This window comes from Saimiri boliviensis, chromosome 8 (assembly GCF_048565385.1).
Source record: "Saimiri boliviensis isolate mSaiBol1 chromosome 8, mSaiBol1.pri, whole genome shotgun sequence".
Classification (NCBI taxonomy): Eukaryota; Metazoa; Chordata; class Mammalia; order Primates; family Cebidae; genus Saimiri; species Saimiri boliviensis.
The window spans coordinates 67,789,102-67,804,810 of NC_133456.1; the positions used below are offsets into that span (position 1 = coordinate 67,789,102).

Consider the following 15,709-nt stretch of genomic DNA (forward strand, 5'->3'; position numbering starts at 1 on the left):
AGTAGTATTTATTTTAGTGCAATGCTTTCCCCAAAAAGTTCTCATTTTTATTTATCTGGAGGCATTTTTTATTTCATTTTTCTTCTTGAAAAACTGAGTACCTTCTGAGTATAAAATTCTAAGTTGGCTATTATTTTTTCCATTGTCTTCTGATAAGCTTTGTTACTGTTCAGAAATCGGCCCTCAGTCTAATTGCTGCTTCTTTGAAGGTAATCTTGGCCTATTTTGAAGATTATTTTATTGGTTTTTCTGCAATTTAACTATTATGTGACAAAACATGCAACTATTTTTATTTAGCCTAATTAGCATTAGCACTTCCAGGGCTTCCTTCCCTGCCCCTTTATATTCTTTGTCAGTTTTAGAAAATTCTGTCACTATCTCATCAACACTGTCTGTTCCCATTCGCTGCCTCTTCACCTTCTGGGACTCCGACGGGCCGTATGCTGGGCTTTCTCATTGTATCCACCACGTGTCTTGTGCTCCCTTCTGTTTTTCTCCCTCCTTTGCTTCTTTCTGGATGCATACCTGTCTTCTAATTCAGCAATTCTTTCCTCTGCTCTGCAAATCAACTCTTAAACCCACCCACTGAGTTCTTAATTTCACTGACTTTATTTTTTAATTCTAGAATATCCAATTGAGTCTTGTTTAATCATTTCCAATTCTCTACAACATTTTAATTATTGTCCTTTAAATCATTCAGCATAAAAAGTAAAATTACAGTCATTATGAAGTGATTTTGATATCTTCACTGTTTGTACCTGTTCTGTTTTTGTTCCTTCTTGTTTGTTTTCATGTTGTCTTACAATATCTGACTTTTTAAATTAGGTTTCAGATATTATATTTGCAAAATTATTTATAAAAATAACTTTAATCCTAGGATAATGTTATAACAGCATCTTTTCCAAAAATATTTGCTTCTGCCAGGCACTCACCATGCAGGATCACCTCATTCTGACTTCACAAATTGTAATACTGAAATCTGAACTGAAGTCCCTGTGAGGACCTATCTGTTTCAGGCTAGCACTCCCAGAGAGCAGCTCTTTGGAATCCCAACCCAAAGTGAATGGGGGAATTACCAAGACCCCAACCTGACAGATCTCCAATAATAATTCCTGCTCATAGCTCTGCAAGACTGTCAGAAATGCCAGTCAGCCTCCCAGGCTTTCACCACCTTCCTCACCAGGAAATGCTCCCAGGGAAAAGGCAGCAAACATTCCTGGCCCAGCAGTTCCTCACTTTCTGGATAGCTAGCCTCTGCCTTTAATCTGACATATACACACTGAGAATACATAATCACCTCCATGTCAAAGGTCACTAAACCGTCTTCATGCAAAATGAGGAATGTTCAAGATAATTCTGGAAAAAACAAAAAATTCTCAGTGTCAACTCCCTTTCCTGTTATCCTCCCATGCTCCCCAAAAATAATGGTCTCCTCACAGTTACCAAGAAATGGGTATGGTTGTACTGAGATACATCGGACGCTACTGATAGCAACTGACCTAAGGCAATAGGAGGTGAAAGGGTCTCAGTCAAGCTGCTTGCGTCTTAGTAGGAAGGATTTTATTTTTACATTTTCACCCTCTCGCAGATAGCTTTTTCTTTCGCCTTTACACCCAGCGCCCAACCTCTTGTCAACATTATGACCGAAGCTTCTCAAGCTGATGAACTGCCATGCTCTCTGGAGCCACCACTGACTAATGGGCTCTGGGAGCCAGAAGAGGGCTCAGGGGTCCCTGCCTTGGCTACAGGCCGTCACGAGCATCATAAAAGCAGCCGCTGAGTGTTAACTCACTAGGGTTTTTACTTCTGAATTCCTCAATGCTGATCTCCTTCAGGAGTTTAAAACCTCTTTTACTCACCAGGAATTCGCAAAACATGCCCATATGGTTTGAGGATAGATTCAAAATATAGTTTAGTCCAAAAAAAGAAAACTATACTCATTTTTGGCATATGGCATAATACTATATATCTGGTCTGATGATGTAGAAAAATCCAAATTCAGTTTCTCCTACTGCATTCTCACAACATGCTGCTAACACCAGATGTGTGTGTGGTGGGGGGTTGGGGGGGTGGTTCCCCACACATAATGAAGCTGAGATCAAAATAATAAAATAATTTTCCCAGAGTTACACATTCACTAGCTAATCACATCTGAATTAAAATCTAAGTCTCTTTACTTCATCATGCTTGCTCTTAAAGAGTAAAACGTTAGAGCATCTCCTTGAGAGAGTAAAGACACGTGTTCTAAAACATCTAAATTCTATGAATTATTTATCTTCTGACAGATATTTTGGTGAACAAGTGAGAATCTACACCTTCCCATTCTATTCCAAAGGGCGCTTAGGATCAAGTAAGAAACAGTGAGCAAGGAATAGAATTACCTGTGATCCACAGGTAAGATTAGGTCTGTATATTCAGCACCAGTTTACATAGAGTAGATATTAAGCAGATAGAAGCTTACCTTGAAATGGGCTAAAAAAAGAAGTGGGGGTTGGTGGCGGGGAATAGGCCCTGAAATTTGGCATTTGACATCCCATAATTAGCATTTTAAATTTGAGATATTTCTTAGACATTTGCTGAAACTGCCTGTAGACCACAGATTCAGAAACACTTTTGTGATGGACAGTTTAGTCTCTCCTTCCCAAAACTGAAGCCTGGACAGCTGAGGGCACCTTTGTGCACAAGTAGAAGGAATGTGCCAGAAAGAAGCCGACACTGCGCGTGGAGAAGACGAGCAGGGAAAGGAACCTAGTGCTTTCCAGTTGCCAGGAGAGAGGGCTGTGGTGAACAGTCGAGGTCGGATTAGACATCTGCCTCACTCTAGGACTAAGTGGGTACACCAGACTCCAGGGGCTCCATGGTTGAACTCTCTGGGTATCGTCTAATCCCAAAGCTCCAGGAAGAGTCTAGCTCCTTAGTCAGTTTCTAGGTCTTTCAAGTTTCTCCTCTACTCCAAATCAAGCAGAAGTGCCATAATGGATATGAGACCCACGGGCAAAGACAGGAAAGGAAATCCTCTCCGTGGCGGGACTTTGTCTCAATACTGAAAGAAACAGTCGTGCGTGACAGTGTGAATTCTGCTTTCCTTTTCACTACTAAGTACTTGGAGCAGTCCGCTTGCCAAAATCAAGCAGATACTACAAGTTCCAACTGAGCAAGTCTAAGGTAAATGTTGTAAGATCCACTTTTTTTAGAAAAAAGTATTGGTAAAGAACATGAAGTCTCAAAGGAGTGGGAAGAAATGAAGTCTCCGTTTATTTTCTCAATTCCTCCATTCATCACTAATGTTCAAAAATTCAAAAGTTCAAAATGCATTTGTGAATTCAAGGCTACCAGCTGGCAATCTATACATTCTCTGAACATTCACGTTATGTCCCATTCTCAAGCATAGAATGCAAAGTCTGGTACATTATATATGCTTAGTAAATGTGTGCACGACATTCATTGTTTGAGAACACTGGAAAACATCCCGTTGACTTTGGAACCAGGGATATTTGTGTTTCACGTGAGCAGTGCTCTTTCCAGTTTGGGGTTTTGTTTGCTTCCTTGCCTCCTGGACATGGCAGACTAGGGCCTGGCTGCTCAGTCCTACAGTACCTTTGCAGCCCACCTCTGCGATGGTACAGTCTCCCATTTCATCACCCATATGTTTCTCTATATGCATCCTATATCGTTTATGATTTTATCACCCATATATATCACGCTACATGGTATATTGGAGACAATAAATATTGATTGGGTTTGATTAAACTTCTAACCCCATTTCAGAATAAGACACTTTCCTCTTTATAAAAAGCCAAATGAATAACACACCCTTCCCTTGAAGTGATCTGAGACATTGATAGCCTCCTTCCTGCCATCGCAAGGAGACGGAGGCTGGCAGTGAGGTGATTCAGCCAAACACTCTTACTGCCTCCTCCCTTCCCCACATCGTTTATTTTTAAGATGAAGGCACATCACTCTTCACCTCACACAAGCCTCGTGAAGAGCATCTGAAGAAAGCCCAACAGGTAGTTTCTGAAACCTTCTGTCCATCATGAGAATAAAAATAACTGTTCCAAAAAATCCTGGAAGTGAGGCTAAGAAAATAAATTCAGTCAGTTCCCCAAAAATTGGAGAGGAGATGCCATTGCTGGACCTGAATTGCCCATGAGAGGGAAAGGGTGATCAGGAGACATGGACAGCAGCGAAGGCTCTTCAGCTGGGAAGGGAGAGCACATGACCACAGGTCCATCCCCGGGTTTTCAGTACTAAGGAGAAGTTTCTGTCCATCAAGAATCTAAGGACTGGGAAAAGCAGTAAGATTTTGTTAACAAAACTCAAGATTAAGAGATGTGAGTCTAAATCTTCCACTGAAAGCCTGCTTCAGAGGTTTGATAGATTTATATAGACACATGTTAAGGCAGAAAAGAAAGAATGACCTATAATCATGGTAAAAATATTAACATATTTTTATCAGTACTGAAATGCATTGTATATATGAAATTATTACTCATATGTTCTTTGTGCTATATATCATGCAGAGTCTAAAAGCTAAATCTTCCCTTTCCTCCACCTCCCACCAAAAAAGAAAGACCTAAAAATGCCGGATGTTTATTTTTTCTATCCAAATTACATTTTTCCAACTAAGTTATATCTTACTTAGTAAATTTTGTTTATTGAAATGCATTCTATAAGTTCAAAACCAGTGACATGAAAATACTCTCCGAACACATGATAAAATCATAAGATAACTAAATCTTCATTCTAAATTCATATCTGGCTAAGAAACATACTCATGGCCATCGTTTGAGCCACAGAAACAAAAACCTAGACTCCTAGTGTAGAATTCAGCATAATGCAAAGCTCCTAAGACAAAAAGGCCAGAGACAGGAGATCGGTGCCATTGACAGGACTGCCTCTGCAAAAGCCATGCAACTATAGTAGTAATTCTGCTTTTCTTAGCGACGTCATAGTTTAGTTTGTGATGCTTGATTGAAGACTTTCAAAAGATCGTGTGGACAAATGTGGAATTCCAACAGAAAAACATGTTAATGAAAAGTTATTGAGGCTTTACACATATCCATCATTTAATCCTCACACACACACACACAGACCTACCCTGAAGGCTCTATTAACCTCATTATATAGATTTAAAACATTGATTCTGAGAGGCCACACAACTTGCCTACAGCAACACAGTCAACAGGTCTCCTGAAGACAAGTTAGGAGTTTGTTATATACTCAGACATTCGTGATCACCAAAGGGCCTATCAATAATAAAAGGAGATGACTGATTGACATACAGTTGAATGTTCATTTTCAGGGGCAGTTAACAGTCTAGTGACAACTGGTTTGTGTGTGTGTTAAAAAACGACAAGATGAGAAAGAGCTAAAAACAGCAGGGCAGCAGAGCGCCTTTTCTCCACCGGTGTCTGCCTGTTGCATGTGTCTGCACCACAGGCCCTGAAGTCCCGCTATCAATCAAGGATGAGCCAAGCCTCGTCCATCCAGTGCACTCTATGAAAGCCCAATGGCTTTCAACTTTCATTAGAAGCTCCTGTGTTACAGTTCTGCCAGACGGTCTCAATGGTAGTTTATATGAAGAATCCTACCTACTGACAGAATTATTGCCATTTGGCTGACAGATGTTTCTTTAAAAATATGTATTTTTAAATGGAATCAATTCACAGAAGCATAAGAAAAGGAAAAACTTCACTTTCAGTGGAATGCCATTTTTACTGAGATCATTTCAATGACTTAGCACCGTTCACCACTGAAATTTCTTCTATAAAGTATCTTGGCACGAAAATATACAGATACCTGAAGCATTCATAATCTAAATTGGCTTGGTGTAAATTCAACCAGAAATGGTTTGTCTGTTATTTTTTAAATGCTTTGGTTCAACAAGTATTCCTAAAAATGTTAAAGAAATGATCAGGGCATCTTTAAAAATGTCCATCTTTGAAGGACAAAAATAAAGATATTCCCACACCTAACACCCTTTTGATCCAGAGGCATCTGGATCAAATTCATGACGAAAAATTTACTTCATGGCAGTCAAAAGCCAGTTTCACACTAAATTATAACTGATTGAAACATTCTGCTTTCTTGGAGAAACCAGCCCCTTAATGCCTTGCTCATACAAGAGGATTCTCTGCTCTCCTCACCTATACAAACATGTTCACATTTATTCTTAACTGGTTAAATTTTAAGGTGTCAACCAGACCTTGCTACAAGAATAGCCCATTAAACATGGTTTATGATAAATGCAGCATGCTCATCTTCCATTCTTAACTAGTCAAAGAACTTTCCTGCTATCTATAGTCAAATAATTCAATGATTACAGCTCAGCAAAAAAAAGCAAGGTGCCTATGGGCCTGCTAATAAAGTCAGGGAAAAGAGTAATCCAGATATACTTCATTAGCTAAAACTCTTTGTTTTTAAATATTTTGTTCCTGGGAAATCTGGTCTAAATTTTTCTGAAATTTCAGGCTTCTACCCCAAAACTTATGTCACTGTACCTCAAAGTTAACCTTATTTGTGTTTCTGCATATAGTCATGGAGGTTGTGCATTGCACAGGGGTACCAATCACATTGTAAAAGTCATATATGTGAATACTTACAGTCACAATTTGTAAATTGGTAAATGACAGCAAGATGTGGGTTTCATAAATAAAATCAGTTTATTATAATAATTTTCCAACTAAAAATAACAATGTTTTGAAAAAGGAGCATAATATGTCCACTCAAACTAAAACACTGTACAGATAAGCAGTGATTCTGACAGAAACCAATTTAATTCTGATAAATCAGATAAATTAATCATTTGATAACATATATATAAAACAAGGGGCAGGAAAGTAAAAGGTCTGTTGAAAGGTTCTTACCAACAGAGAATAGAGTCAACCAAAAACCCAAACATCTCCCAGAAAAGTGATTTAAATCACTTTTTTCCAAGCTAAAAAAAAAAGCCTCCTTATCCTATCAGTTTTGTCACAGCACATTTATAAACCAAGGAAAATAGGTTACAGAGATTTCCTCAGAGATAGCTTTTTTAATTAAAAAAATATGCCCAACTATATCTAACATAAAATAAAAAGAAAAACTACAAAAAAAAAGTTATTTAATTCCATCTGTATCTAGATAAGAAATAGGAGAAAGAGAAGGACAAAAATAAAGGTTTGGGGTTTTTTTATATAAGCAAAGGAAGAGAGGAAGATTTAAAGCCAGGTGGGGGCTAAAGGAAGGGCAAGGAAGGAAAAGAGAGATACTAAAGAATAAAAAATCCAAAGATTTAAGTGTGTATTAGTCTGTTTTCACACTGCTGTAAAGAATAATTGAGACTGGGTAATTTGAAAAGGAAAAAGGTTTCATTGACTCACAGTTCCACACAGCTGGGGAGGCCTCAGGAATCTTACAATCATGGTGGAAGGGGAAGGAAGACACATCTTCTCTTAGTGGCAGGAGAGAGCACAAGGGGGGAGCTGCCAAACATTTTTTTTTGTCTTTGAGGCGGAGTTTCACTCTGTTGTGAGTCTGGAGTGCAGTGACGCAATCCCAGCTCACTGCAACCTCCGTCTCCAAGGTTCAAGTAATTCTCCTGTCTTAGCCTCCTGAGTAGCTGGGACTACAGGTGCATGCCACCATGCCCAGCTAATTTTTGTATTTTTAGTAGAGAATAATGGGGTTTCAGCATGTTAGCCAGGATGGTCTCAATCTCTGGACCTCATGAACCACCTGCCTCAGCCTCCCAAAGTGCTGGGATTACAGGCGTGAGCCACTACACCTGGCCTAAACACTTTTAAACTATAATATCTCATGAAAACAGCATGGGGAAACCACCTCCATGATCCAGTCACCTCTCACCAGGTCCCTCCCTGACACATGGGAATTACAATTTGAGATGAAACTTGGGTGGAGACACAGAGCCAAATCATATCATTCTGCTCCTGACTCTTCCCAAATTTCATGTTCTCTATATATTTCAAAACCAATCATGCCTTCCCAATGGTCTCCCAAAGTCTTAACTCATTTCAGCATTAATTCAAAAGTCCAAGGTCAAAGTCTCATCTGAGACAGAGCAAATCCCTTCCATCTAGGAGCCCATAAAATCAAAAGAAAGTCAGTTACTTCCAAGATACAATGGGGATACAGGCATTGGGTAAATGCACTCATTCCAAAAGGGAGAATTTAGTTAAAACAAAGGGACCACAGGCCCCATCCAAGTCCAAAACCTGGCCAGGCAGTCAATGAATCTTAAAGTTCCAGAATAATCTCCTTTTACTCCATGTCTCATATCCAGGGCACACTGATGCAAGAGGTGGGTTCCCAAGGCTTGGGCAACCTCACCCTGTGGTTCTGCAGCATACAGCCCCTGCAGCTGCTTTCACAGGCTGGCTCTGAGTGCCTACAGCTTTCCCAGGCACACAGTGCAAGCTGTCTGTGGATCTACCCTTCTGGAGTCTGAAGGACAGCAGCCCTCTTCTCGTAGCTCCACTAGGCAATGCCTCAGTAGGGACTCTGAATGGGGGCTCCAACCACACATTTCCCATCAACACTGCCCTAGCAGAGGTTCACCATGAGGGCTCCTCCCCTGCATCAGAATTCTGCCTGAACACCCAGGCATTTCTGCATATCCTGTGAAATCTAGGTGGAAGTTCCAAAACTTTATTCACCTGCAGGCCCAACAACACCTGGAAGGTGCCAAGGCTTGGGGAGTGCACCCTCTAAAGCAATTGATTCAGAAGCAATGACCTTTGAGTTGTACCTTGACCCCTTATAGCCACAGCTAGCATGGCTGGACAGCAGGGCACCAAGTCGCAAGGCTGCACAGTGCAGCAGGGCCGTAGGCCATTTTTCCTTCCCATGCCTGTGATGGGAGGGGCTGCCATAAAAATCTCTGACATGATGTGGAGACATTTTCCCCATTGTCTTGGCTATTAACATTCAGCTCCTCATTACTTTTGCCAATTTCTGCAGGAGGCTTGAATTTCTACCCAGAAAATGGGTTTTTCTTTTCTACTATTGGTCAGACTGCACATTTTCCAAATCTTTATGCTTTTAAACATAAGCTCCAATTTCAAATCATCTCTTTGTGAATACGTATAACTGTGTATTTCAGGAAAAGCCAGGTAACATTTTGAGTACTTTGCTGCATAGAAATTTCTTCTTTGCTGCTTAGAAATACCCTAATCATTTCTCTCAAGTTCAAAGTTCCACAGATTTCTAGAGCTCAAGGAAAATGCTACCAATCTCTTAGCTAAAACATAGCAAACGCAACCTTTGCTTCAGTTCCCAATAAGTTTCTCAACTACATCTGAGACTACCTCAGTCTGGACTTCTTTGTCCATATTACAATCAGCATTTTGGTCAAAACCATTCAACAAATCTCTAGGAAACTCCAAACTTTCCCACATCTTCCTGTCTTCTTCTGAGTCCTCTAAACTGTTTCAACCTCTGCCTGTTACCCAGTTCCAAAGTTGCTTCTATATTTTCAGGTTATCTTTATAGCAATACCCCATTGTCTTGGTACCAATTATCTGTATTAGTCTATTTTCACATGGCTATAAAGATACTACCTGAGACTGGGTAATTTATAAAGGAAAAAAGGTTTAATTAACTCACAGTTCTGAATGGCTGGGCAAACCCCAGGGAACTTACAATCATGGCATAAAATGAAGGTGAACAAGGCACATCTTCTCATGGCAGCAAGCAAGAGTGAGAACGCAAGGGAGGAACCGCCAGTTTTAAACCATCAGTTCTCATGAGAACTCACTCACTATCATGAGAACAGCATGGGGGAAGCTGCTCCCATGATCCAATCACCTCCCACCAGGCCCCTCTCCTGACTCATGGGATTACAATTCAAGTGAGATTTGGGTGGAGACACAGAGCCAAACCATATCAAAGTGTGCAGAAATAAAGAGAGGAGAGACGTGCAAAAGAGATACCCAAAGAAACGAGAGGTAAAAAGATCAAAAGAAAGGTTGAGTCAGTTCTTAGGTGAGGGTGATTAAAGAACAAACTGATTCGCTTCTGCTTTATTTTCCCTTGGCTTATAGGAAAAGCTACTTTGGCGTGCTAAATGCATCTGACCCACTCAGCTCAGCTTTTTAGCTATTCAATATTCCCACACATTATGAGATTTCTTTTTCAGTAATTCAACGGAAGCGTAGCTGTTCTTTTTATGATAGTTGCAAAGTAACCAAATAAAATGAAGCCAAGACAAAAAGATAAGAGTAAACTACTTTCCCTGCAAGAACTGGAAGGTTTGATGTTATGGGGACAGATGTGGACAAACAGAAAAGATGACAGAGTTGACATTCTGATTCCATAAAGAAGTATGTTCGATAGAGAATAATTAAAACCTATCATCCTAGCTATAGCAGAAAGAATCCACTGGGAGTCATTTAATTTATTTTATGTATGTAACATGGAATGATTAAATCAAGCTAATAGTATATTTGTCATTTTATTTCAATCATATAAGTGAGCTATCAAGGGACAACTTGGTCAGATACCTTAGAACACTGTTTTAACCAATTTGTTATTTATTAGTATTTCCAAATGCACCAGCTTGAATATGAAAAGAATAACCACCATGGTCATTCCACAGCTCACAAATGTGGACACAATACTCCTCACCCTCTTTGAGTCTGAAAAATGCAGAATATCTTCTCCTAACAGTTTATCTCATTCTCTGCAGTGCTCCTATATACCTAAGTGTGGGAAAAACTTTGAAGAATCCATGTCCCTGGTGAATGTTGTCATGGAAAACTTCAGGAAGTACCAACACTTCTCCTGCTATTCTGACCCAGAAGGAAACCAGAAGAGCGTCATTCTAACCAAACTCTACAGTTCCAACGTGCTGTTCCACTCGCTCTTCTGGCCAACCTGTATGATGGCTGGGGGAGTGGCGATTGTTGCCATGGTGAAACTTACACAGTACCTCTCCCTGCTCTGTGAGAGGCTCCAGAGGATCAATAGATAAACGCAAATGTGGATAAAATAATTTTTGTTAAAGCTCAAATACTGTTTTCTTTCATTCTTCACCAAAGAACCTTAAGTTTGTAATGTGCCGTCTGTTATGAGCTCCCTAATATATTCTTGTACGTAGAGCAATAATGCAAAAGCTGTTCTATATGCAAACATGATGTCTGTATTATTCAGGAGAAGAAATAACTGTTTCGTGTCAGTTGGTGGTTTCCATCATCTTATTTCTGTGCTGGAACTAGTACTTTCTTCTCTCATTCCACCAAAATAGGGCTCAGTTATTCATTTGCCAAGCTTTGTGAAGGAATGTAGGTGACATCAGTGTGATAGAGTCTGTGTTCTGAGTTGTCAGCTCTCTTGAAGACAATATTTTTCATCACTCATCGTTTACTAAAGCTACAGCCAAAAATACTTTTTTCTTTTCTTGTTCTAAACTGAGCCCTACAGCAAGTGAAGGGACCAGATTTCCTAATTAAAGGAAGTTAGGTGCTTTCCTTGTATTTTTTACCATATCACTGTAAAGAAGAGGAGAAACCCAGCCAGCTACTTTTTTTCCATCACTTTTTATTTATAACTTTAGATTTTTAAAATTAATTTCCAAAATATAAGCTGTTTTCATGAGCCAATTCTATACTATCTTCCCGTGATTTGTGTAGAAAACGAACAGACTCCTTTTCCATTTAAGACCCTGCTACTGTGTGAAGAGATGATACTTACAAGGAGGTGTCATTACCTATGAGCTGACTGAATCTTGGTAGGTGCTCCATTACAATCCAGAAAAGTCTATGTTACTGATATTTGTGTGGAAATCTTTATTTCATTTCAATTTAACTGTTAGATGGTAAAATTAAGATGCTACTTGCTGGTAAAAATTGGTGGACTGGTTTCAATGGGTAAATCTGTTGTGGCAAATTAATGTGTTGGAATATTGCTCTTTGGGAGTTTATGTTTAATGAATGTGTAGTATCTTCTTCTGACAACTGTTCCCTATTGGGATTTTAAAGCTATGTGCACAGAATATTTGTCTCTTCTACATGTTTTATTTTTCTATTTACGATTCCCTTTTTGTTGATATATTTTATACACTGAACAGATCTTTTTTCTAACACATATTTGAACTGAATAACAGACATAAAGCCTTCATTCACATTGCTATTTACTTACTGTGTCTGGGGGGAAATAGGTGGGATTGATTTCAAATAAAAACATTCCATCTTTCATTTAATATCAATATCAAAAGAAGAAGACAAACATCTATCTTTCTCATCCATATTTAAGTACCTTTTTGTAATGTAGTATCAAAGTTTTTTAGGTATTGTGAAATTTTACAAATCATTTGTGGAATGAATGGTAAAACTAATCTGATGAAATGGAAAATTATTCTGCAATATTGTAATTCATAGTTTGACTTTTCATAAGCAAATAACTCCCTAGGATGTAATCAGGACTTCAAATGTGTAATTAAATTTTTTTTTTAAATCTAGTAAATTGCAAGATTTGAATACTTCTTGCATTCTGAGCTGACAAGCCTATGGTAGTCCAAAAATTAGTATTTCGCTGTATTTAAAGGTATTTTGAGTGATTACAAAGAAAGTTTCTTAACACCCAAACACATACATACAACGTTGTGACCATTTGAAAATAGGATGAAAAACTGTTTTATTTCTACTCCACTTAAAGAATATAATTCTGAAGATACTGAAGAAATATTTGAGACTATAGAGGTGAAAATGTGCCATCTTTAATGTTCCTTAGGCTTCCCTTTGAGAGATCCATCAGTGAAATATATGTGAGTGAAATTATTGGATTATTTTTACTTAACTCTGAATTTTTATTAAAAATTTCCAAATAATGTTTAAGACAACAATGTAGAAATTTTTAAATAATGACACCAAAAAGAGATTAATTGGTGCCTTCTAGAATCCCAATACAGCAACTGCCCCTTCAAATAATTTAGATGTATACACAATTAATGCTCATTATTAAAGGAGAAAGATCTAGGACTAATCATAATGTTTTAAATACTTTGCACAGGTGAACTAATTTAATCGTTTAACAACCCTATTGGAGGAGGGATTATTGTCTCATCCTTCAGATGAAAATGCTGAAGCTAAGAGATGTTAAATAATTTCCACATGTACTAAGATGGTGAAGAGCTAAGAGAATAGTCTGTAGCTTTCCTGCTGTGGTGGCCATTTCCATGACTTTGGAATCTTTCAGATAACACTGGGGATGCTGAGGCTTGGGAAAAGATCATAGGAGTGAAGAGCATGGAACTGAAAGTCAAAGACTTCACTGGAGATAAGGTGACTGGATGACTGGAAAGTTCTCAGTTAGTCTCTTGACTTCCTTGTCTGTAAAATTAGGAGGTGAGATCAGCCAATCACCAAGGTCCCTTTTAACACTCACGGTCCGTCCCAGGCATGTGGAAGGAGGAACGAGTACCATTTGCTAACTTCAGAGCTCAGGTGTGATTCTCAGACAGAATCTGTACATATCCATCTGTGGATGAGAAAATCGCCTTTCCGCTGATATTCCCAGTAAGTCTTTCCTTGTTAAGCCCTAAGGCTGTATTTCCATCTGCCAGAAGCAGAGCCCTGATCTCCATATTATTCAACAAGAATGACTTCCCCAGATGGTATAAATGTCTACACTTCCAAATCACTTCCATTATCCAATTGGCACATGCCATCTAAAACTTTATTGATTTCAGAGTCTCTGAGTTGCAATCATATTAAAACCCAGAAATGGTAAATGCACCAATGATTGCTTTCAAATAGCCATAATAAAATATATGATTCTGTAGAAAGCTACTGGCCAAACACTAGCTGATGGTAATGACAGTGTAGCAATCATAAAATGCCTCTTATGTGGACATGTGACATTTAGGGTTCTAGCAGGCTACCCTTTACCGTTGCTGTGAATGACCAAAAAATGACTATGTATGGCATTTATAAAACAAGTATTATTTTCAGTATGTCAAGCCATAAATTTCTTACCACGTTTCTGTGGGTGAAATAGCTTAACACTGTAATCATTCCACTGGCATTTAAAGTGAGGCCAGCAGGATAGCAAAACAATATGAGGAATTGATTCAAGTGAGTTAAAACAATCATTTTAAAGGAATGGTTGGTTATAACACAAGAATAGCTAAATTCCCTTCTCCTCCACAAAAGCACTGAAATGAACAGTGTTCAAGCAAGAAAGGGGGTTCTCATTGTGCATGTAAGGAAGAAAGGATGATTGAAGGTAGACTTCTGCTCTATTCTCTCTCCCCTGTAAAATACTTTAGTAAGAATAGTCACAGCTCTGCGATAACCACTTCCATGTGTGGGCCATATGGGAAAGTAGACTCAGGAAATAGTTTCAGGACTCTTCTGAAAAGTTTGTCAGCCTGATGTGCACTGCAGGACTGAATAAATAACTTCTGTACTGAATCTGCTCTGCCCTTCCATATTTGAAGTAACTGTAAGAAATAATACAAAGTATACAACACTGCCTTATATTTAAGAATGCCTTTGTAACCTACTAGAAGGGTCACCAAACACACATGAAATAAAAAATAGAGAACAACAGTTAGGTATCTAATCCACATGGCAGGGGATGATATTTACAAAGTATTGGTATAGGGCTTAAATGGCTTATGTATGTAAATATCAAGCATTGTATAAAGCACTTAATAGGCTTAGTAGTAATAATAGCAGTTACTGTAATTAATAATAAATGTGCACGTGGCATTAGTATGCCCACTAGTAGTATATAGTCTCTTGAAGCTAGAATAGCTCTCAAATGTCTTTTTGCCCAAAACACACATCAATAAATGAATTCCTTCTGTAAGATCTTAAGCAGGAATTATCTAGCAATAGAAATGGTTACTACCTGAATCCTGTCAGTGATGAGTTAGGTCACCACTTCATGCTAAAATGTTTTCCTTATAACAAGTTGAAATCTGTCTCCCTGTAATATCTACCCACCAAATCTGCACAAAATAAAATTAATACTCCTGCAGAGACTTATTTTATTAGTGTTATTTTATTGAAATGGAGGAGGGGATGGGGAAGAGCCATTTCCATTTGTTTCCAACATAAGACCATGAAAAATAGCCCATTCAGATGGGATTATGACATAAGGGAAATTTATGAAGGTAGCACAAAGGATATCAATTTTAAAAGGTTAAGAATATATCCATTAGAACCCAAATGTTCATGTGTGAATTAAACTGATGAGCTAGCTAAATCCTTCTGATGTCCGTGCTAGTTTTAATCACGCACCACCTCTTAAATATGACTTGACCTTCTGAAAAATAACCCTGCTGAAACTCTACATTACATTCTAATTCAACTTAATGACAACCAGATTGAGAATACTTGAGAGCATAGCAATGCTCCTAACAAAATGCTGCTATAATTGCCATGGGTTTGTCTTGGCTAAGGCACCACGAACTCTGCAGTGCAATGCCAAGGAATTGGAAGAGAATGTCAGTCTGTAAACTCCAGCTGTGATTTCGGGATAAGTGTTCCATTTAAGTGGAAAAAGAAGTCGTTCTCTCAAATAATATAATCACTTAATTAGGGCTTCCAGAACTGTTCCTTAACTTTAAGACAAATTTGATCTCCAAGCCCTTGCAAGGTGTAGTATGACTTGTTACCAACATAGTATATTAAGAGACCATAAAGAAAGCTTCAAAGTCTTCTACACCCTCTACACAGCTTTACCAACTAGTATATTTACATTG

At 38.6% G+C, this 15,709-nt stretch overlaps 1 protein-coding gene across 2 annotated transcripts in view; it reads left to right on the forward strand.

Moving 5' to 3' along the window:
* The window catches only part of KCNMB2 (potassium calcium-activated channel subfamily M regulatory beta subunit 2), a 281,046-nt gene extending 265,546 nt beyond the window's left edge, over positions 1-15,500 (forward strand). The window contains exon 5 of one of the 2 annotated variants that reach the window (XM_003926918.4): positions 10,688-15,499. In XM_003926918.4, the coding sequence (XP_003926967.1) occupies positions 10,688-10,972 (285 nt within the window). In that variant the 3' untranslated portion in view covers positions 10,973-15,499. Of the gene's footprint in view, positions 1-10,687 lie in introns of both variants that reach the window. The other variant, XM_074404573.1, reaches the window with a different exon arrangement.
* The last annotated feature ends 209 nt before the right edge of the window (positions 15,501-15,709 follow it).